Source organism: Contarinia nasturtii, unplaced genomic scaffold (assembly GCF_009176525.2).
Source record: "Contarinia nasturtii isolate CC-2019 unplaced genomic scaffold, AAFC_CNas_1.1 Cnas_scaffold_745, whole genome shotgun sequence".
NCBI lineage: Eukaryota > Metazoa > Arthropoda > Insecta > Diptera > Cecidomyiidae > Contarinia > Contarinia nasturtii.
Genome location: NW_022198093.1, coordinates 747,731 through 773,390, shown reverse-complemented (window position 1 = coordinate 773,390; position 25,660 = coordinate 747,731). Strand labels below are relative to the sequence as shown.

Below are 25,660 nucleotides of genomic sequence, written 5' to 3'. Positions count from 1 at the left end.
AAAAAATTTCATGTTGCAGTATTATTTGGAGAAAAATAAGAGCTACTCTTTCGCCGCAACGATTCATATGTATGATAAATCGATTTCATCTGCAGGAGAAGCAAATGCATCAATTATAATGAATGTGTGTGATGATCTCAAAAATCATCCTAATAAGACGTGTCGCAAATATTTATTCGGAAACCAATTGGTTTTATACCAATTCTATTAATGCAAAAAGAAGTTTGATTGCTTGCTTGTTACTTTCTTGGTATTTTTCATTTGACTCAGAGCGTAACATGTGTCACTACATTTATGATGGTATTATTCGTAGCTGAAAGAAAATTCAAATCTTTCGGAAATATATGAATGTGACTTGGAAATGTTAATTATGTGCTATTTATCGAAAACTGAATTCATCACATCGATACCTCTGTTCAACTCAATGTCATCTTGCATCGCAATATATTCAAAAGTATACGTTTTTCTCCGAAACCGTGATCACTCTTTCTCTGTACATACTCATTGTTTATTATTCGAACTTATTGAATGAGCTTGAATATTTTCATAAATAAGATTTTATTGAGTTTGTGATTGCACGTTTGTTAAATAATGTGTTGTTCTAAATTAGAACTTCTAATTTGTCATTCAAATGATAATAATTTCATGAAATAAATCAAAATATATCATGCTTTGCATGTGGTTTGTTCACAAGTAGACAGCAAGTAATTAAAAGAACAAGAATTTGAAATTGCATGTGAATAATAAAATAGCATCGAATTACGCATTTAAAATAATTGAAACGTAGTTTGTATTTTATGCAATTTGAATATACAATTTCTATACGTACATTCGTCAAATACGATAGAACACCAATATTTTTAGATTTAAATTAATTGATTTATATTGTTGAACAAGGTCTTCAAGTCTTTCTTTCTCTCTCTCTCTCTCTCTCTCTCTCTCTCTCTCTCTGCCTTTTGAAATACAAAACTCAACCTTATGAGTGAATAATTCAAGCGATGCCATAAAATTACCCAGGAACTCATTAAAAAGGATGCTTTGCGCACATTTTTCTAGTGGAATTCCTTTTAAATATGACCATCTATGAGTTTAGATACATTCCAAGCCGGTTTATTGCATATTTATTTTTTCGTTTTATAAAAGCAATTAAATGTTGTTTCAACTTTACAGGTGGAATTTAATCCAGACCATTACAAACTGCGTACATTAACTCGTTCATTAGACGCGAAATCGAATCATATAAATCAATATCCGTGCCATTTTGGCTGTGCTTCATGTGCAAATTTTGAAAACTTGGTCCTCTGACGCACCAAATTTGCCACATTTCGTCTAAAATATTACTATTGTCACACGTTGTTGGTTTTAATCAAATGTGTGGAATTTTATTCTTTCGTTGGTTTATGGCGCTGGTATTTCGTGCGTTTGCACGTGTTTTGAATCAATTGCATCATATTTTGTCTAACATTTCGTGTTGGTGTAAATGTTATTTGTGAAACCTTACGAACACCCATAAAAACAAAATTGCTACTCGATTGAATTGTTTTGTCTATGTCGACCGTTTTTCTTTGTATCCTTGTACATAACAAACAACGTAGATTTATTTGTGGATATACATTCTTTCGAGTCTCATTTTTTCCGCCTGCTTGTTTATACTTACTTGAGCAATTGTGGCTTCAATAATATTCGGTGGAAATACATTTCTGAAAAAAAAAACACATTAAATTTTCAGCATGTATAATTCTTTAATTCATTGTATTTTTATGTTTTATTAAATTTTTAGAATGTTCTTTACGAATCGAAATTCCATTGCATCAAATTGTTGGGCAACATTTTGGAATTCGTTCCTAGAAAACGCATACACTCAAACTTATTCGAGTCAAAACGATTCGCTTATTTTCTATTTGAGTAAAATGTGAAGACCTTTTTGGAAGTGATAGGCCAAAATAAAGAAATTATGTTTACAATTGAATTTTCTTCTCTAAAATAAGAAATGCCAAAACCCAATGTAAGTGAAACGCATCTACGCAAATGTACAATTTAAAATTGATTTAAATCAATAGATTTTTAACACTCCCAAATGGAATTGAACATTCGATTGGGGCATTCAGTTTCGTCTCTCTGCCATCAGAGGAGATAAAATTTGCATTCAACTCTGATAAATGTTTGTTGGTTTGCTGACTTTTTGCGTTCAACGCTTGAATGAGTATATATCATTCGGCTAAAGTGGAAATTTATATCAACCGTAGTCAAATGCTGAAAAGCGAATCCTGCGACTATGGCAATTTCATGCCATAATAAGATCAATTGATTTTTTTTTTTCATTCGATTTTTGCCTCTGGGAATGCCGACGATTCGTGACAATTTCGAACGCAACAACATTTTCGAAGCGAAATTTATTGTTATTTTCTATTTTCCGAATAATATTTGGTTCGCACAAGGCGAATGGGAACGTGTGAATATCTGTGTGTGTGAGAGTGTGTATCGGTTTGTTGAACGTGAATAGTTGAAATTATTGGGTATCATTGGAATAAGTGGAAAAATAATGACTGTGGCACATTTTACGTATAAATCGTGAATCAGATCAATTTCAATGCGAGCGCTTTTCATTCAAAGACGAAAAATTGTTCACAACGACAAGTGGATAAAGCTGAAGCACATATTTTTTTGCCATGTGTACATTGTTAAAATGATGAGGTCGTATACAATGTGCTCGATATGCATAGAGCGAACAGCAACAACAAGAAGACAGTAATCGAGAGACAGTTGAAGTGAACACTAGTCAAAATGAGTCCCTGTTCGGCGTTCGCTTTTATATTGGTTGGATGTTTGTATGTAAGCAGATGAGCATCTCTCCGCGTTGATTTTGTTATTTTTACTGTCGTTCGAACACTCGTTCGATTTGAAGCCAAACACTCGAAAGCGACATAATGAGCGAGATACCGTTAAGAATACGCTAATATCCTGAGGATATAATCTACGCTGCCGTTCCCGTTGAGCTTTGAGCTTCGATAAAATATCATTTTCATCACTTTTCTATCGATTTCCCTCCTATCACTAAACACAGATTTAACTTCTTTGATCTATCAAATCGATTACATATGGAATAATCCAGCTCATCACAGTCTATTTTAACAGCTTCGCGTGTAAATCAAATGCTCGAAAACAATTTTAACTTTAGACAATATTTTATAAAGATTTTTTTTCGCGTCGCCTCTTGAACTCCGAATAATACCAATAAAAATGCAGAATTCAATTTGCGGCATCCCACAAAAATCAATTCGAATTCAAATATGTCGATTGACAAAATATTTATTATAGATCAAATGGCGAAGCAAAAAAAAAAAACTGTTTCCGTGGCACTTTTTAAAGCGGGTTTAAGTGATATTTTTTTTCAATTCAGTCAAGGCCAACCATATCGTTGTGAATGCATTTTAACAATTACATTGTTTGACGGATTATTGGGAGCGCGCGTTAAAACACAGTGCACACAGTGAGAATGTGTAATAATGAACGAAATCGGGAGTTATCATGAGACTTATATATAGGTATATACATATTTCATCACATGAATGGAGATACGTGTGCGACTGTGCGTGTGCAGTTTCCCGAATGCATTCACAATTATTTTGCACGTCAAATAAATCAAAAATGTGCCTGGTCAGCAAGTTGAGATGATGAAGCATTAAAGATGGGCTCAACAAAAATCTAAAATGATTTTTTCTCGATTTTATATGCTTCAATATCCAATGGAATTTTCTCATATAGCCTCGTATTATCGTCCATTCATTTCGTTGTTTTTTAAGCTAAGATGTTTCTGATTGCTTTTAAGTCGTATTTTCTCATCATCGATGTATTCGAATTTTTCATATTCCACCAAGATTCATTTAATTCGATTTTCAAAATCATAAGTGGGCATGCCATAGATTTTATGGGAGTAATGGCAAAATCCAGGAGAGGATTCCGGGAAAAATCTATTCAATTTATTTTTAAAAAGTTCTCGGAGTATTGTGAAAATTGCTGAGAGCTCCTCAGATTTTTTCAGGGTCCACATATTTTGGGAATCGCATCACACTTACACGCACTCACATACCATGTATCAAATCAGAATGTTGATGATTATTTTATTTTTTGCACTTTTTTCATTATTCACAAGATTCAATAATGATATAATTCTTTTCAATTCACTATCATTTGTACTTCATACGTTTGTGTATTTCAGAAGCAAAAAAAAACATGTTTTCTACTTTAATTTGACTCTTATATGTTCTCTTTTATATCCTTACTAATTGGAATGTAAAAAAATCACTGCGTCAAGAATGTGGAAGGTTTTATTCATTTGTTCAAGTATTGAAGATTTATAAGTACTTTTATAATGAGGGCATATAAATGGTGCTTTTACACAAAGCATAATAATTTTATTGAAAAACAAAAATAATGGTATAATATCGTCGATGTGAAAAATGCATAGCAACGTACTCTCGAGAATTTACCACCAGAAGACAGTACAAACAAAAATCGTAAAAAAACGCAAGAACTGTGGTATGGGTTCCCCTATGTTTTCGTTGAAATCGTTGAGTTCACATTTTATTAGTAAAATCGAAAGCACTTACCGAATTAAATCGAGCAATGTATCGACTGTGTAGACACGTTTCGGTTCGCTTTTCGGAGTATCATTTGCGAATTTTTGACTATCATCACTGCCAATAACACCTGGACGAATGGTTGTCACTAGAATAATACCCAATATGACGGCCGATATCGTCGTCGTCATATAGTATGTGATTGCTCTAAAATATAAAAAATAAAATTGTAGTAACTTCAATACGATGGGATAAAACTAGTTTGATTACAGTCTAAAAGAGAGCTTAAGCTTACAAAATGTAACGAACGAATAGCTGGCAGGTGTTTACTTTAACTCAACGATTTGATACACAATTGATGTTTGTTTTACAATCATTTTCGAATCCGTTTGGATAATTTTAATTGAAACATTTTCGAAAATGATTTACCTCGATTTATCTTGGGTTTTTTGTGTAAAAAATATGTGGTTTTTGAGTAAGAATATAATGAGCGTAGGAATTGTTTGAATAAAGAGATTAATGTTGATAATTCGACTGGGTGAATATGGTGAAAAACAATTTAATACATTTGCAAGGAACTAAGTTCACATTCAATGCTAAATGTAACAGCATAGAAATTGGTGTAGTGAATTTATTCGTTATTTTTTGCACACAACAAAAAAAAACGCGATCTACCTTTTCATTTCGTTGAGTAGACGATGCAAAGATTTAATTTTGCGTTTTCGTTTACTTTGCTGGAATTTTTTTTCTATATTTGAAACACGTTAATACGATTCGCAGAATAAAAGTCAACAAATGACTTCCATCCAACTTTTTATCCGATGCGACCGATTTTTTTTATACTCTTTTCTTGAAACTCGATTATAGCCAAGCAACGAAAACATGATTTTCATTTCTAAGCAAAACATGGAAAATCAACAAGTGAGCGCACAAAAAAGCGTAAAGCACCATCATCAGAGAAACTGTTGCACAATTGGAAGCGTGCCAAAATATACCAACCAACTCATGCATTATACATGAATTTTGCTATCATCGAGTGGTTACTATTCCTTATTCCTTATTCAACGACCTTTTGCGGCTGAATTAATCAGAGCTTATACATATACCTTTTGTGTATACAAAAACCATTACAATTTTCGATACATTGCTCTTCTCATACAAAATGGCATCGACGACACAAATAATGAATAAAAAAAATGAGAAATAGACGAGTTTGACATCGTATTCAACATGTAGTCTGTGGAGCAAATGTTTGCAATGTAATTGCATGAATAAAAAAAAACAGCTTTCTGTATGTATCTCCGACTATAAATGGTTGTGCGGTTTTGATTCGATGATGGTTTTTTGACGTTGATGCTGCCGCTGTCACTTTAATTTCAATCGGAAGCAACACATTTATTTACACTCTGCCAGTTTGTCACAATTTCACATTTGGTAGGCGATAAGCTGCTGTGAGGTCATCAAATCTTTATGTAAAATGCAAAGCACAGCGCCACTGCACTCAACAATTTTATGCTAATCAATCTGAATAAAATGTTTTACCTTTTGGCAATCTTTCCGGACATGCTCAAATCTAGTGAGCCGATGGCGTGAGTTATTGACGACACTAATAAAGGTACTATTAAACATTTAAGCATTCTGTGTATGGAAACAAACAAGAAAATGGATTAGAATTTGGTTTTCATTTTTGATCACTTGCGAACTTGCTTGAGAAAACTTACCTTAAAAACAAATCACCGGGATATTGAATGTACATGATTTCACGTTTTGTCCATTCCGTTGAACTTGAATTTTTCAATACCAAACCGACTACGACACCGCTTAGCACACCGACACATGTTAAAATGGTCAGCAAATTTCGCTGGATAAAGCCTCTACTATTCACAGGCATTTTGTCAGGTGGTGGTTTTTTATTTGTATGTGTGTATGTTCAGTTTTTGGTGTGATTTCGATAAAACTATGCTAAATTCCCTTCGATTAACAGTAGTTTCAAATTTAAATTCTAAAAAAAGAATGCAAAATGAAAAGAGTCAATTTATTGGATGTTGTCGGTCTATCGTTGGGTTGCAGTTATGTTCCTCGTTTATTGATATTTTGTTGGAAACTAAGCGGCAATATGTTTTTGTCTTAATTTAAATGGTTTTTTCTCTCTTCTAAAAGCGATTTCTGAAATGATAAAAAAAATTAAACAACATATTAATTGATTGTTTGCAAATTGCGTCTTGTGTATATAATTTAAGAATTTATTTGATGCAGTAATGACTGCACTTAGTAATTAATTTGCATTAAACTTGAGAAAATAAGGCAATATTATGTCAAATGTATCAGTGCAACAATCTCGCGTCATTTATTACAAAATATTTGATATTGGTCAGTTAAAAACGCCATCAATTTTACCATCAAATTGTCATTTCTAATTAATATCAATTGGAATTTATTGCGTCGGCTATCGGTCATTAGAGAGACATGGTCAGAGAGAGAGAGAAACGTCCACCACCGCTACCGACGATTATGCACTGCCGCCAACAATCATTGCAATTGTGTAAAAGAACCGTGCAAATATATTTTAATGCACCGCGATGCACATACCAATCTCTTTATGACATCTAATTAAAAAGTTTACAAATTAATTCAATGGGTTAAACGAAAAAAAGTGTAATGAAGCAACCAGCTGATAATTTAATTGAAAATATCTAAGGCGAACACTTCAAAGACGCCTGAATATGTTCATATTCATTATTCACACACTCAAACGTAGCACACACGCGACGAAAGTAAATTCCAAACATTTTAACATAATTATCTGTTGTCATCTCGTTGTGACATTAAATTCACACATGACGCACAAGCACATGTTTCTGTTTTTGGTTTGCGATTCTAAATTATGCACAATGCATAAGTGTTCTTGCTTTCTATTTCTATTTCGACATTGTAACGACCGTGACTCAGAAGAAAAACACAAGCAAAAAGATCATACGAACACATCGAACGTGCTGCAGCTTCACTTTTTTTTGCATTTAGTGCATGTTTGCTCATTTGGGAGCACATTTATCATTTCTATTGACTAATATGTTTTTGTTTTACATGGCGACTGAAAAAAGTGGTTTCCAATACTAAACAAAATTTATTGGATTTATGCAATTGTTTTTATTTAGTTTTATGTCTCTTCAATTGCACATCAACACAAAAACATTCTCATCTATTTTAATTAGTTTCAATAAAGTCGAACCAAAACATGATTTGAATTGTAAATGGCGTGGAATTTGTGCAAATTCATGTGTGATATATAAAATCAAGACGGTGCAATGCGTTTTAATGAATTTGTTTCTGTCACCGCACATAAATTTTGTAAAGTTGGCACATCCAGTTGATTCTAGTTTTTAACTTGAACATTGCAGATGGCATGAATGCATTTTATTGTCGTTGTGAATGAAAGTGATTTCGATAATCGATTTGTGTACGAGTGGATGCACAATTGAATTTTGTAAGCCATCAATTGATGTAGATTGATGTGGTGGTCAAATATCGTAAGCGCCATTGTCATTGTGAACGATGAAAAGACACAAAAAAACAATACATATACATTGAAGATGCTTTTCAAATGTACAATTGCTGGAATATCAACAGTTTTTGAGCTCGACAAGAGTTTCACAAGTACGTGACAGAGTACGTGCTCGGTTCATTTCTGTAAAAGATGGAAAAACTATGATAATTTATGAAAATTTTATTCACTTTACTCTTTTACATCGTCATACTCTATTTTATATAGTGTTTTTCACGTAGAAGCCATGTGATCAGCATGTTCTTTCACAAATATTCGTGCATCTGACTGACTATACAAAAAAACGAACTGGATAGTATGGTGCAAAATGGAAAATGTATTGAGCTGCACAAGACGAACTAAGGAAAGAAACTATAAGCCAACAGGAAAAAGAGATATAAAGAGAAGAAACTTGTCAGTTTTCCGTTCGCTCGCTCAATTCGGAAACATGCAATCACAGTACAAAGTACATTCTTTATCGTTCACAGAGTAATAACTATTTCGCTCGACAATTCAAAATATGTTAAGAATTATAACAATTCGGAAATGTTGTACATTACGAATGCAATGCATTTTGTGTTGAAATTTGATTTTAAATTGCCACTGAAGTCAGTATCAAGTTAAGTAGTGAAGTGATAGAACGTGACGCGGCACCTTATCTGTTGTTCGTTTGATTGAATAAAAGTTTCGCACTGTGTTGGATTGGATAATATTATGGTGCGTTCGGATCAAAAATTCCAAAATTCACTATGCCATCGTCGAGCATACATATCATGAAATTGATAATACTTGATGGATCTGTCAGCTGTAAACAATTTGTGGGCCGACGAATGCGGGTGATGTTTGACGATTATATTCAATTAGTTCACATTCGCTTATGAACATTTCCTTTGTTGTTTGGTATTTCGAAAGCTGAATTGATTGTCCAACCGCAATATACTCAACATTATATTGGGCTCAATTCGCTACATCTTTTGAAAACTGGTTGAAATCCATTCCATAATTCGTTTCGACTTTCTTTGATCTCGACTTTAATCAGCTCATAAAGTAGTTCGTCGAAGTCATGGCTTTTCCGTTTATTTTCCAGAAAATTTTTATATTTTTTTTTCTCTTTCAGCATATTAATGGATTTTTTCCATTTCATAATAAAAATGCAAATGAATGAATCCGAATTTCATGCAGCCATAAAATACTTGAAAATCAGCGATATTACTTGAAACGATTTTTTTTTTCGTTTGCAGAAAAGAGGTTGATGCTTCCTCTTCGGTGATGTCAATGCAAATGACACGAAGTGGAAAGAAGCAGAAATACCATGCTCAGAAAACAAAAAGCACACGGTTAAAATGCCATATCGCCGTACATTGATGAAAAGTGATATAACGAAACATGACTACACAATAAGCAAACCACAAGGAACAGGATAAAAAAAATTAGAAATGATAGCAATTTGTATGGTGTGGGCGGAAGAGATTGATTGAGACGATGGAAGCAATACTTCGATTTCAATAGAGATGATGAGACGTTTGCTTGCTACTCGATCAATCAGAAATTCCAGTGTAGTTGTGCGTATGTCTTCGTTTTGTGTGCGCGCTCATTTCGTCTTTCATTGAAAGTTTGCTTTTGAAATGTTTACCAAAGACATCACATTATGAGGAATTTAATTTGATTGCTTGCTTGAGAATGCAGATCAACAGTCTTCCGTTCTTTCTTTTTTTTTCATTCGAAGGCAATGCGAGAACTCTGTACACCCACTGAAAATGCTGAAAAAAAAACCAAACGGAACTGCATCGATATTGATTTGAGCCAGAAGTAAAATCTCTAATAGCAACACCTTGGATTAACGACTTTACTGTGAATATTGTGAACTGTCACTTCAAGAGATACAAATGAAATCACACGAATCAAGGAATTCCAATAAGCGCACGAAAGAACGAAAAAAAAAATCGCTCAAATCCGATTAATTAAAATTGTGCAGCATCAACTATCGAACTATCCGACACTGACGACTTTGCTTTGAGCTCTTAATTGCGAACAACGATACCAGTATGAATGGCGAGCGAGAGAGTGGATCAGTTACACATAGCGAATAACAAATTTAAAAACGAAATAGGTCATATATGTTTGGTGCGTGGTAGGGCGCTGCCTGGGGCTGATACATTGTAGAATAATGTGGGATTTTATTTTATCAGCTTTGTCTACAATTGAATAGTAAATCCACGGTGAAATTGATGTAGTGCACAAAAATAGAGCGTTCCAACTGCAATGCAATTGATTGTGGGGCTTCCATGAATTTATGCGCGACTACTGCAAACTGATGATGTTGTTCGATCGAAATAAATAGCCGAAAAAATAACGCTTTAAATTGCACTCCATAACGAAGTTTTGTTTTTCAATTTTTTTCTCTCTCGTTTTATTTCGTATTTACCAGTGTGAATGACAACAGTCGTGGCTCAGTTATTCAAGAGGTAATCCAGAGTTGTACATTCGGAAATCGTTTTGATAGAATTTGTTTATTTAGTAGCATGAAACACATTTTTTTCATTAAATTGAAAAATCACTTCACTGACATTTTACTTTTTTGTATTCGAAAACAAACAAAAATAATACACCGTTTTTTTTTTCTCTAGTTTTGTTTTCACAATTTTGATAGAAGAACCACGTGGCAATGTTGATAAAAAGGTCAGAGCCAAAAATAGAATTTTCGATAAGAAATTTCGCAGAGAGATTTATGAACTGAGACTATTTGATACAACCAATCACACTCTCAATCACAATTGAAATGAATCCCCCATTTCATGATTCAAACCAAAAATGGATCAGATTTTGCTTCAATCACAATATCGCCATCTCCATTGCTGATTGCATTTGATTCGTTCATTTAATAGTTAATATCGTTACATTTGCAGTTATTTCTGTCTAGCTCTGTTTTTACTTCGCTCTCTTTCTCTCTGCCTCGCTCTCGCTCTTTCTCTATTGACGGCATTCATATGATACGTATATGTCATGGGCTCATGTAAGAAACATTTGTGATGAATTACAACATTTTTGTATTGTGTGTTGGTTCATCATATATGCTCGTGCTCATTCATTCACATGTCTATCAATTTACCGGATGATAGTAATATTGGCATCAATTTCGCGTTAGCTCAATCGTTTTCATTCGAAATTCAAACCCGTGAACCCATCGTTTAAATAGGTTTTTGTCGTTCCAACATTTTATCTCTCTCTCTCTCTCTCTCTCTCTCTCTCTCTCTCTCTCTCTCTCACTCAAACTACATTCGACCACACACAATTGGCACAACATTTTAATTTGCTATTGCCAGTTTTTATCCACTTTAGAAAATATGATAGCGTTTGATAATCTGGACTTTGTGAATGTAACTCATTTTTTTTGAACAGCAATGAAAAAAAAACGAATCATTTTGTATAATGGTCAATCTCATAAATCTCTTAAAATGATAATAATTTTTTTTACGCAATACGATTCAGGTAGAAAGCATCTTTTCCTCAATGTAGCAATATTACATTTATTTCAACAAGGGAGCTACATTTACAGTCGCCCTTAAAATCGAAGCATCCGTGATGTGAATATTTTGTTGTGATCATATGACACTTGACATCGGTAGTAAAATCGTTCTCTCACTATTGTTAGGTCATCAGAATGGTAGATAATAATTTATTTTGAATCGTTAGCAAAAGTAAAATGAATGTTTCGAACAGATTGGGACTGACAGAATGAAAAATCTGTATAATCGGCAATAGTGGTCATTTTTTTCAATTGAATATAATCTCATCCTCGAATGGACAAGAAAAGATCTTTTATGTTGAAGGGAAAAAAATTGCGAAACTTTTCGCATTGTGCAAAAACCGACGACTATGTATGAATGCGAAATTTTTAGATATATGACGAGACAAAACAAATAATAATCTCTGCAAAGTATGTGTGAGTGGGATTTCAACAGGCTGCAAAATTCCAAATTCCAACCCAAACAACATTCGTGACCGAAACAAATAAAATTCTTTCTTTTTTTCGAGCAAAACAAGAGTCTCCTCCATACGCATTCAAATAAAGCTTAAAGAATTTTCTAAAACGCAAAGCGAAAATAATAAATGTATTTACTAAGAGTCTTTGTTTTTCAAACTTTTTGGCATTATACACATATGGATGCAAACGAAAGAGACAGAGCGAAAGCGGGGGAGGAAAAAAAGTAAAGAGTTGAGCTTCAATTTACCAACTAAAATGCAGAATCAACATCATGGTATGGCACTTGACGTTGTTATATTCATATATTTCATGTACTCATTGCAAACGTTCAGCTCTATCTCCCTTTGATGAGAGTTTTAACCTTTTTTTCTGTGGTCCATCCACGCAACTCGGTTACTTCATTGGAAAATCCTACACATAGCTACATTTTTTTCCGTTGTGTCAGCACCATTTTTTGTTTGCATCATTCAACTATATCAGATTTCCATAGAAAAGATTTGCAACTGTCGTAACTATGTTTTTTCAGGATACTTTGCATATCAGAGCAATGATTACTAAAGTTGATGTTCGATTGGAAAAGTTTTGAATACACTCTTTTTTTTTCATGCACTCGTTCAGTCGTTGCGTAAAAATATCGTGAAGCTTTATTTGCGGTTATAATAGATGCACGTGCACGCCAATTTCACTTTATTGCAAATAATGACATAACATATACCCGTAATTTGTAAACCACAAAAGAGTTGAAGTACATCATTGAAATTAAAATAGAATAGGGAAAAAACAGATCCTTTTGATACCATCAACAATTTGATGGAATGGGTTTTAACTATATACAGGGTGTTTTCTTTTAATACACATAGATATATGTTTAGCATATTATGTGTGTTCACAGTTTCTCCTTGATAATTTTTTTTTTCAAAGCTAACGCGATCTTTCGATGAACGTGCATGTTTTATACGCGAATAACTTTGAAATAGGGTTTATTTAGTGATAAGTATTTGATTTTTATAATATTTTATTCTCGAAATAGTAAAATGTTTCGAAAAAATAAGTTGGCATTGACATTTTGGCTGTGATTGTACATATTTTGAAAGAACGAAAGTTTTATTTAGTAGTCTTTTTGATTAAATTAAAATAACACATCAGAGCATTTATAGCAAGATGTCGCAGACCAAATAAGAAGGTTCAACCTCTATAATGAGAAGAAGTATAAAATTTTGGTTCACCCCATACCTCCTCATCGCCTTATTTCTTGTGAAATTTTCTTCAATCAACGGTAGATAAACAAATGAGAATTAAAATTTGGAAATGCAAGAAAAAAAAAAGAATAAATAATTGAAAACAGACAAACGAAATTTCACACATACGTACAAAATGTTTTTCATTCACTCAAAGCTAAATCAAGCCAAATCACATTTAATCAAGTTTTTGATGAAATGATTTCATTTTCTACGAAATGGTTTGGTTGTTTAACATATCAAATTATAAGTGGTTGAACAAGAGGATGTATATTCAAAATGCCGGCGAGGTCAACGGTGAACAAGAGTATACGTTTGATGTCAATTTATATTATGATACACCTAGCTACACAATATTTTCTGTGCAATCTGATTCATCGCAACGAGCTTACATTTAGCCAGTTCAACGAGATTTTTGAGTGAATTCGAATTATTTAATTTTTTTTAAATGTGGTCTCTCAAAAATAAATTGATGAGCTAAAAAAAGGTCAACGTTTGAAAAAGGTCCACACTTTTTCGACCCAAAAATCCTGTCAAAATGTAGTTTTTCATTCTCCACACTTGATATGCAACCGTTATGAGTGCGGTATGCAAGCAAATTATATGTTTATATTTTCATGCTTTCTAAGCACCACAGAAATAGTCAAAATTCTAATCGATAAAGGTGCTACAGAAGATAACTTCAAAAGAACTCCATATGGCTGCTGCGAATGGTAATTATACACTTTTCTGATAAAAGTTTAAAGAGGAACTATTCTTAACAAAATAAATTCACCACTTTTCATGATGATCGAAAATGGTGCCGATATGAATGCAGAAGATTACCTCAAACAAACGCCACTTCATATAGCTTCTTGGAATGGTAATCATACATTTTTTCGGAAAAAGAGGAAATATTTTTATTAAAATTTAATTTTATCACTTCTTATGCTTTCTAGGCACCACCGAAGTAGTCAAAATTCTAATCGAAAATGGTGCCAACGTGAATGCAGAAGACAACGATAAAGAAACGCCAACCTGTAAATCAAAAATATTTGGAATTACTTCTGTGATCAGACAGTGAAATAAATAAATAACAATTTTATAAATAATTGGGTGCACAGCATGACCATTATTCAAAATGTCCCTATTCGTAATTTGAATTTTTGGTATAAAATAAATCAAAAGTCACACGCCCTGGTAGTGACTCACTTATATGCGAAATCCTGTTTAATTCGTAGACACCATGTATACATTGTTTGGAGCATGAAAGAGTTAAAATAAATCCATCATGAATTACCACATTCAAAACCATCGAAGCGATGATGGAATTTGATTTTATGAATATTTTGCACTATTGTTATTCGGTTCTTTCCATTTGAAAGTATATGCCATGAAATCTCCCTCTTTTTTCTCTCTTCCTCCCTTTCTTTATCATTTTCATATCTAACAACAAATGTGTGCGTAATAAGGACTCAATTGGAATGCTCATCTTTTGAATAGCAAATCTTTTGAATAGCATTGAGCCAAAAATATACACAAATATTCCAATCACGACCGCAGCAAAGAAAATATTTAGGAATGTACCTAAGCTTCTACATCTATATCTGATTGTCAAGATTGACCATTTATTTAGAATGTAAATTCAATGCTAATGAAGTAGCGAAACAATATTAGTATTATCAGCCTAATGAATTTTCAGAGTCGTCAAAGTTTGATAAATAATTTCATCGCAACAAAAATAAAACTAAATGCAAATGAACACTAAAATTTTTTTATCATTATGCACAGACTTTTTTTTTTCATTTTAAAACTATATCGTTTCCATACGAATCGTTTGCATAACAATCGCATAACAAACATTGAATTAAGAATTAATTTTTGAATGTTTTAATTTTACTTTGTGCTTGTTACATATTTTTACAATTAAATTGGTAAACAATTTATCAAGTTAATGTTGAAAGTAATTGTAAAATTCCGAAAACTCAATTTAATGATGTTGATAAATCATATTCCCTTCGGATACACATCAATATGAATTATTAATTAGCCTTTTTATATGAAGAGTTTTTTTGCTTCTCAATGGATCAATGCTGAATTTGCAACGATTAGCATTGATTCATATTCAATATGAATTAAAGCAATACATTTATGGCCACCCTTATTTCCTAAGCCCAACTTGCACAATCTCTAACGCAATGATTTTCAAATTATACAATTTTGTGCGAGTGTCTTTTGAATTTTTGACGAGTCCTGATTTTTTCTGCTTGTCATTATCGTTGCTGTTTTGTGAATTGATTTGAATAAATTATAGCCGAAGAGTAGCAGCGACAACATCGCACCAGATCAAGTTGACAATGGAAAATTGTCAATACGGTCAAAATAAAAAAATAAAAAAACGGGAAACGAAAAGGAAATGGAGGGAGAAAAAGAGAGAAAAATCAATTTGTCTTGGGACTTCTCATGAATATGTAAAATAGCGCACATAATTGACACCAAATCCCTCATTTGGATGCTTAACTTGCACAACAGTAAGATTCAGCACCAATAAAAAAATGGGAACAATGTGATAACAGCATATCAATTGACCAAGATAATGTCTTTGCAGCAGCAGCAGCTTTTAATGTAAATGTTATGTCGCATTTGGTTAGCTGCACCAGCGAACACAAAAATGCTTGATCAGAGAACGAAAGCAAAACCCTTTTTTCTGTTCAAATACATTTCTCTCTCATTTGTGCTGTGGGACGCAAATACATGAATTTTTGCTGTTTGCTCTTAGATTATGTGAGATATGATCTATGTGGAGCAATCGATTTGGCCCTCGGTTTCAGCGTGGTATTCGCCAAATATTTCTTATTAGCAATTTTTCTTTCGGATGAATTTTCCACATCAAAAATGTAAAGAATTTCATTGGTTTGGAATGCAAAATAATTTATTTATTGAGACGATGTTTGTACACATTTTTTTCGCCATAAATCTGATTACCACAATAATATATAAAAATACAACAACCAAAAATGTTCATCAGTCTGGTTTGATTTAAATTGAAATTTCATCATTTGCATCGATTGATTGAGTTGATTCTGACTCACATCGTACTTCACTTTTTTTTTTTGCATAAAAACACACAACAATGCATACATTTTATTTATTTAGCGCTTGCAGTGTTGAGCAAATATTGCATTTTTTTCTTTTGCTTTTATAGGCACGTTTCAAGTTCCTTTTCGAATGCCGACACTAGATCAATCGTCACATTTAGCACACCGCACTCGGTTCATTGTTTACAGACTTGTTTAATGTATTATCTTTCTGTGTGTCGTCTGATTCGGCCGAGATAAACATGTGTAAGTAGTGTGTGTATCCAAACAAGGCTACTATTTATTGAAATGATAATTTATAATTGTTTGTATGCTAGAAAAATCTATGATAAAAGCAAAAACATCTCGATGCCGATATATTATTATTTCTATTGAATATTATCTACTTTCGAGGGTGCGAGTAATCCAGAGATTCTGATAAGAAATACCGTGTCGTAATTTACGACTCGTAAATAAATCTTTTTATTGTATCACTTTCAGTATCGAACATGTGACGATTTCAATGTTCCTAGTTGATTCCACGAAATCCCCTCAATTTAGAAACGCAGGTACTTTCTGTGTAGCTGTATCATTTTTGAAAAGATTTCTCGTGCAATATAACGAGATAGATGAGATTAGCGGGGAGAAACTATCAACTAAAGTCATGTTTCTTTAAAAATAATTTAAAACGAAAATTCTGTTGATTATAGTGTATCGCCCACGCGATATGTAGACGTAAGCTACTGGCGTACGCAATTTCAATTTAGAAAATCGTTGTGCTAATAAAGAAGTCGTTGAATCTAATAGCATCTGAAGTACTTGTCTTCGTACATTTAATTAAAGGCACATTTGAAATATCATATTTTTGATTTGATCTGATGTTGTTTTCAGTCTCAAAAAATTCCAATTAAAATATTGTGGCATACCTTTACATTCATCGAAATGAACCACAATTTAGTAATAATTGGGATATTCCGATAAATTGTAGTTAATGGCAAATGCACGAATCAAATGATAACATGACCTAAGTACATAGTCAAACAAATATAAAATACCATTAAGTATTGGTCTCAATGGAATTGGTTTTGCAATCACAACTTTAATTGGATGTGATCAAATTAACAATGATTGCATGCGCATATATATTCAATAGAATCACAAACCAAACATGAATTCCGTCAAAGCACCACATCGCTGGCGGCGACAAATCATATTTGCTCGGCCCAAGCTTATTTCATATTTTGGTTAAAAGTCCGTACGATTCGGTTTGGATTGTGGTAGATTATAACGACGGCATGACATAGTGTTATGTTCCCATAAAAGATTTTCATCGAGAGTTCATATTTCATATGAAACATCATCATTAGCACAAATAACATCATCCAACCATGTTCGATATTCCAGACTGTTCAACACGATGATTTAGTATCCATGGTTGCGACGAGCCATTTCAACTAAATATATACGCGAGTCGCAATTATCTGGATGAAAACCACAGCAAACCATTGACAGACACACACAAATAAATGTCAAATGCCAATATATTATCCATTAAGATGTAAACAAATCAAATCAAAAGCATTATGAAGCATTCGAAACAATTCAGTGCAGTGTTTTTTCGAACGTTTCGATGATATTGAGTTTCTCTCACTATAGTAAAGGAAGTGAATGTTTTGACACGTGTTCAAGCGTATTCACCAAGAATTCACAAATTCCAATTTGATTTGTTCCGCAGAAGCCCGAATATAATCCAACTACTTTATCTAATGATCAAGCTTTCGGATGGTAAATTTCCCCCTTTCTCAGATTAATAGCATGATAGACAAAAGCTGGGAAAAAGCGCTCACATTTCATTTTCAATAGAACATAGAATAGTCACATCACACAATCTTATCCAGTTTGTGAACAAACGTCGGCATAGTAAAAAAAATATATCACCAGATATAAACATAACGATGTCGTCACATTATGTGTATGAAAAGAATGGAATATTTTTTTTTGGGGGGGAAAAATTTCATACGATTAAATTAATGTGCAGCTGGGAAAAGTAGGCCAACCGGGATAAATGATTATTTATGAGGTTCGTTGAAGAAAAATTGTAGCCACAATATGCTTTGCGAATAAAGATGCTATCTCAGTCAACGAAATTCCTGCACATGGACGATTCGACATTGAAACGATTTTGCCAAGAATTCTGCGAAGCTTGACGCTCGGCTTATTTTCTGCACGCGTATTCACTTGACGAATAATGGGTAACGTAAAAATGGGTTGGCGTTGAACAATGAGCAACCACCGTATCCCATTAATCGAAGTGGAAAAAAGGTATAAGGCATCGAAACAATTGCTGCTGAAATGTGGTAAAAGGCGGTAAAAATTCAATTTAGTGCACCACAATGGATGGGGTTCATTTCATTCACCGTTTTTAGATTCATTTAGCTTCTGTTTTCGAAAATAGATGTGATTAAAATATAAATGAGACTTTTTTCCATTCAAAAATCACAAGATTTTATCGAGATTTTTCAAATACTGAATGAACCGAGAACGAGTAAAACTTTTTTTAAAAAAAGACGAAGATGGATATATAAAAGAGCAGAAGAAGATTAGGATTAATCGAACTAACCGTAATTCGAGAAAGAGGCGATTTCGAAAATGGTTGTATTTGAACATAAAACATGTCGTAATATCGTACAATTTCATTTTTATTTTTAAATAGTAACATAATCGACCTTTTATCGTCTTAAATTGACAATTTATTATTCATTGTCATTGTTGTATATTTTATCTATTTGACTGCATGCACGTCGTTTTTCCGTTGAATAATGTCATTTTTATGGTGTATGGCATTGTTGTTGTGTGCATAGAGCTAACGATATTATTTTGGCGAGCTCGCTATAAAAACAAATCGGAACATTGGACGTTGCCTTTTTTTTGCTGGAAATTTTCAGTATGTGTGTGCGTGCGTGCGTTAAGAGTCGACATTCTAAACGGTAATTGAGTCACCCTCTGAATGATACTAAGAAATGCCGAAGCATTAACGAAACTTTTCAACTTTAATTTTCTAAATTACATCCACTTGAACGCGCATTGAATTTATGGTACTTGAAAAGAACCACACTTCCATTGATAGAGCGGTTCCTTTGGTGGATTGTAAATGACATACAAAGCATCGAATGAGAGAAACTGCAAAACCGAAAAAAATAAGCACAAAACTTTTTCGTCACTTTGTTTCGCATTTCTTTGACACCACTTTGGTTCGAAGCGATTTTCTAACGCCTTTGTTTTCCAAATGTTTGCGGACACAAGAGAAATGCTCACGACACTGACAACAGGCAAGCGAGAACAATCTCGTCATTTGTCTTTTTTGTTTTTTTCGTTTGTCATTACTATTACTTTAACTAGTTATCAAATGACATCAGACATCGTTAACCACATCTTCGAGCCGATTAATTTCTCTTCGAATGGCAAGAGTTTTTCAAACATTTGATGCTGTCGCAGATTTTTTTTATTCGATACAAAACTGAAAACTCGTTTGAATGCGATAGGATGCGGCTTAAATTGTAAAAGGCTTTAATTCAACGTTGATATCATAATGAATACAAATTTGCTCCCATTCAAAAGACCAAGTTTGTATAGACTCACTCTCTCTAACCCTCTCCCTCTTCCTCTCTCTCTCACACACACACATTTGCATTTTACTTATCCAGCCATTAGGCTGTAGTTGTGTAAAATATTTAAAAAAGCTATCGCTAGCACACAGAACGGGAACAAGCGTTCCAATTGATAGCGAGCAGATGAGGGTTTTACTTGTGCAAACAAGACAGTGAAAAGTGGCAAAGCGATAGAATGAATTGTGATGAAGCCAAAATCACCGTCAGCTATAGCATCACTGGAAAATTACCGTAGGGTCTCATATAAAACTCATTTATAATGTCTCTGCCATGTCAAGATTATTAAATCAAATGAGTGAAATGGTAAAAGAGAATTTGCTCTGCAAATGTGTACCGAACCAACTTAGTGACAATGACATTGTCTAACAAGTGGTTTTCTGCTGGGTTAATTGTTTCGACTTATAGAACAATGTATAATTGCTTTTAGCATACTACTGTGTCGCTTGCAGACGCCATTTTACCATTTACACATGCACATTACATTCAAAATTTCAGAGCACACCATCATCGGATGATTTAATATAATAACAGTTCATATCAATTCCTCAACACCTTTCAGCATCGCTTTTGTTTGCAAACGTGTGAACCGTTTTTCGCATTTTGATATGATAGAACATTAATTTTGAGCGTAGATAATTCGATTTTCATTGGAATAATGCTACAGTCCATCGATTCAACGTCCAAAATACTCTTCAATGGAGAAAAAAAGAGGAAAAAATTGGTGATTCAATTTAAATTTCAATGCGAATAAAATCATTTCTCGCCATCGCGCATTTCAGTACCGAAAAAGTGTGTGTTTACAGCTCCAAAATGATGATTCGATACTGCAAATAGCAATCAACATTTTAAATGCAATTTTCAGTGACGCGACACAAACACCTTAGCTTTGGAAATGGAGAAAGAGAGAGAATACAATTATTGTCGAACCTTGTTGAGCAATTGATTGTCTATGAGCATTTACACGAGTCACAATTCAACAATTCTATATCGATCTATTCGCGTGAGCGTGAAACATTGACTTGATTTAAATGTGCCATGTACACTCTCCATACATTTTATTATTATTATTCAAATGCATTCATTGTGCACACACTATCCTCTAGCATCTCATCATCATCAATATCGCGCACATTATATAAATGGGTCTATTGAAATGTAACCAGCAATTTATTCGCTGCTTGAATTTGCATTTTAATTTCAATGAAAATCCATTTTACATAAACCAGTGCTGTGCAAACACACCATTCATTCATCATTGGTTGTTTGTATCAAATTGAATCTCGTTTAGCTGTAATAAGATTTTAATGGCTTTTGTGGAAATTAATTGCTCATAAAGATAACAATAAAATTCAAATAAGCACTATTGCCACTTTAAGCTAATTCACGGTAGTCATTTAGTTGTCTTCTTTTTATTATAGATACTCTAGTTCGTGTTGTTGAAATTGAATTTTACGTCAGTTTCCATGGAATTTTTTATCAATGCACAGAGATTAAGGCAATGGAAAAATTGCGAACATACGCGAATTTTTTTGTTTTGAAAACTTATCTTAAGACTGACTTATCTTTTTGGGAATATCTGAAATTTATTAACCTTATCTCCTCTTCATGCAATTTTTAACTACTTTGGGGCCAGCACACCAGTGATAAATGAAAGCATTTCCTCAGGAAATCGAAAGCGCCAAAAAATCAAATCGAAAGAATTATTGTTGTCACAAAAACTCAGCAAATCGACAGAATTGCCCAATTTTTAGAAGGGTTTAATCGGGATGTCTACCTTTGTGCATTTAGAAAAGTTATGTCGTGTTTTGATGAAATTGAATCGATGAATAGAACATTTTGATCTGCAGCATTTTTTCGTACGAAAAATTTTGAATTTTTTTTATTGAAATTATTAATTTGGAGAAATAGAAACTGATGTTTTAAAATAGAAATAATGTTTGGTTTCAAACGCTTGATTTTTATTTGTTAGAATAACGAAAATCAATCGAATATATTATTGTTTGCACTTGACGTGTTTTTCATACATTTATCGACAGGGTGATGTACATACACAGCATCAATCCATTGGAAAATGATTTCGATGTGTGTTGCATAGCGATACAAATCGGGAAATAGAATTTTGGTTTGCATTGAAGTGATTTGGCATCAACCAAGAATGCTGATGAAAATGGTAAACGTGACAAAATATTTGTTAATGGCAAACGTTTTATTTACAATTCATTCGCACAGATTTCGATGGCTTATGCATACACCAACATCATATAAAGCCACTTTGATATTATATTCATTTCACCGATATTTGTTATTTGAACGATTTGTTATTTGTGTCCGTGTAAATATTGGTGTGCGTGGCCCAAAAAGTAAACAAGAGCGAAAAATCATTTGTCGAGGAATTCAAACAGGTGTTGGGCGTCTTTTAATTTCATTCCTAGTGCCATGGCAAACGAAATCGAAAATTTATATTGCTTGAGAAAATTGACTGTTGTATACCAATTTGATATGTGTGCGTTTTGCATTTTCAATCGTTGTTGCCCGTTTACGGGATAACGGTCATGCCCAATGAAAGCAAATTAATATTCTTACTTTGTACATCAGCACCAAACAAATAACTGAAGAAATCGCAAAAAACATTTCATTTTCCAGTTTTCTGATTCACTTCAGTTTTTGTATCGCTATGAGCGATGAGAGAATAGGGCCAAAGTCAAATCATGAATTCAATCAAACTTTTTTAATAAGCCATCATAGACATCATCCATTCTTTTTGTTGGGATATTTTTATCGTGGAATTGAGATGCCAAAACAAGCATTTATGGTACGTGTTTCGAACATGCGTTTACAAAACAAAAATGATTAAAAAGTTACACGATTAAGAAAAAAATTGAATGTTTATTTAATATACAGATTTTGTATGAGTGTGGTGCGGGCGACAGCAATGGTGTTGTTGATGGCGATAAAATAGCTTCGGGAAATTGCAATGCAAATATCCAATGTTAAACGATATCGTTGGACGAACGCAACTTTATTTGAGAGATTTTTGAACGACGAACACGATTGGGTGTTGAATGACACGATCCAGCCAACATCTTTATTCGGATTCATCTTATTTTGCTTGGTGATTAAGCACGTAATTTGAGTACGTGATTTACTTCAATTTATTCTACTTAAATTTTCTTTCATTCCATCATATGCAAATTGTTCTGCTTTTAAAATTCGGGAGACTAAAAAATGGTCTAACGCAATCCTAATGGAAAGAAGAACTTTTGATAATGAATATAGATGTACTGTTGAGGAATGAAAACCTTGGCACAAGAACATCCAACAGCCTTTTTCTTGAAAATGAACACTTTCTCTCGAAGCAAAGATAATAATAATTAAATGGGTTTCAGTTTTTCTTTCTTCTTTAACTTTCTAAACAAACACAATTAGCGGATCTTTATTAATTGCATTGGCTTTTGGAGGCGCGCACTACCACATGCACAATGAAATGTGATCATCCTTTGTTATTCGTCAACATCGTTCGTCTAACAAAGAGAGAAACGATTCTTTTCCTAATGCTTTAACTTTTATTCGGTCATGAACGAGAACATTTAACTTCGGCGGAAATATTTAAAACCAATTTTTTTCCTGTGCAAACCGCATACAGACATATTTGGGAAAAAAACGGAAAAGCCATCATGATTTTTCATTATTGTGTAGCTCTTTGATTAACAAAGCTAAAGGCAAACAAAGTGGATGGAAAACGAACGAAATGGAACACAAAAACCAATTGAAAAACCTTTTTTTTTGTTTCATTAATTTCCATTCAGAATGTCGATCCATTAATTGAATATCTGTTTTCATTTAGGAGCGATTTTTAATGATAGAACATACAAAAACTCAATCAATTTTAAAATCGATTCCCTTTTTAATCATTCGCTTACGCATCCAATATAAAAAGGACAAGAAAATGTATAAAAATATATGAAATTAAAAAATAGCACTGAAATAAATAAAAATAGAGATTCTGTGAAAAGCTTATATGCAGAAAAACACCATACCATACCATAATTATGGAATATTTTAAATTCAAATCTTGTTGACATGCATCAAGTCCATACATAGTAACGTCGGATGATTTAATTGAATTGTTTGTTGTAATTACATTTTGGGGAAAACATTGAAAACATCATGTCAATTAATTGGGCTACTTGTGAGGTCTACGTTTTTGGGGTCAGTTATCGTTAAAACGATGCGAAGGCTGAGTTCATAGTCAAATGTGATAAGATAAGGGTTATCAAGATCTTTTTCACTTTTATATATTCGTCACATAATAACAATTATTATTCAATAGAAAATCTGAGTTAGGCGCAGACACTGAGGTCAACTGTCAAAATTGCACTGTTTTATCGTCAAAACAAAGCAAAAATTACATTTCACGATTATAAATAAATGACATTTAAAGGCCATTGTATAGACTTCAACGAAATTTATCTTCAAAATAATCTACGTCATGCAAATCACTACATATTTCTTGTTATTTTCACACAGTTGCGAAACGCATCAGTTTTATTGTTGCCAATAAAATCAAGAGGTCATTAAATCGCGGAATATTCCTTGTCATCTCTCTGGTCATCATTTATGGGGCATATTTTTTTCCACTTCAAGTGAAATCAAACAATCAGAGAACAACAAAAAATGCACATAAAGTGTCAAAAATATCAACTTACTGATTTTATTTTGTGAATTCTCTCGTAATTTGTGATTGATGTTTGGATGAATATCATCAGAGCACAAAACCAAAGACGTGTTAAAACGATTTTTTTTTTACTAAAATGTCGTTAAACTTTTTCGTTTACTTCTTTTTTAACAATTAAACTGTTTTTGTTTTACGCGCGTGTAAATGTATTTTTTTCCAGATTATTTCGGTCGAAAGCGCAAAAAAAATATTCAAAAAAATAAATAGAAAATTTTTAATGTGGCGCGACAATAAATATTAAAAATAAATTGAAAGAGGTTAAAATATTCGACCGATATTTTGTCGCACTTGTTGAACGGAAATGATCGCAGCAAATTGAATCGCACACGAAATCCAGAGAGATTTGTGAAACACGTTCGATTTCAATGGAAATGCAAATGTTCCACGTAAAAAACCGTTTTTTTTTCTCTTTCTCTTGTTAAACGTTGAAAAATAAAATTGCAGAGTAACTACAATACGCGCCACCAGCAGTAACAACGAAACCAGAACATAACGTTTCACTAGAACATGAAAATGCTTAACGTTTTATTTTTTTGTATTCCCAATTTTTGTCTATTTTTTAAACGGAAAATAGGGAGCCACCTCAGAGATGTGTGTTGTATCAGAACAACGCTACGATTTGCACTGAATCCAATGAGTCTGAATTTTGATATTCGAAGTGTGATGAGAATCGTTCAATGGATGTGAGCGCAATAGATGGATAGAAAGAGTGCAATAGAACAGCGCGCGTGACATAAAATCCCACCGGCCGTCCGAAACGTACCCGAAACCAAAAACAACAAAATATTTTTTCTTATTTTCGTTTCGTAAAAACGAACAAGCACCGTAGCACAAACATTATTGTGCACAAAGCACAG

At 33.2% G+C, this 25,660-nt stretch overlaps 1 protein-coding gene across 5 annotated transcripts; it reads right to left on the bottom strand.

Annotated features, from left to right (window-relative positions):
• Nucleotides 1–985: 985 nt before the first annotated feature.
• On the bottom strand, nucleotides 986–25,432 carry LOC116341596 (excitatory amino acid transporter 3-like). 5 transcript variants are annotated; one of them, XM_031768757.1, is made up of 5 exons: nucleotides 25,326–25,432; nucleotides 6,302–6,582; nucleotides 6,123–6,218; nucleotides 4,611–4,787; nucleotides 986–1,700 (listed from the first exon to the last, which is right to left on the bottom strand). In XM_031768757.1, exons 2-5 carry the CDS (start codon nucleotides 6,469–6,471, stop codon nucleotides 1,598–1,600), a joined length of 546 nt encoding a protein of 181 aa, XP_031624617.1. In that variant the 5' UTR covers nucleotides 6,472–6,582; nucleotides 25,326–25,432; the 3' UTR covers nucleotides 986–1,597. The 5 variants fall into 5 exon arrangements, with proteins under 5 accessions (XP_031624617.1, XP_031624612.1, XP_031624615.1 ...); XM_031768752.1 differs by lacking the exon at nucleotides 25,326–25,432 and adding an exon at nucleotides 24,775–24,958 and having other exon boundaries at nucleotides 987–1,700; nucleotides 6,302–6,746; XM_031768755.1 differs by lacking the exon at nucleotides 25,326–25,432 and adding an exon at nucleotides 14,170–14,298 and having other exon boundaries at nucleotides 987–1,700; nucleotides 6,302–6,746.
• Nucleotides 25,433–25,660: the final 228 nt, after the last annotated feature.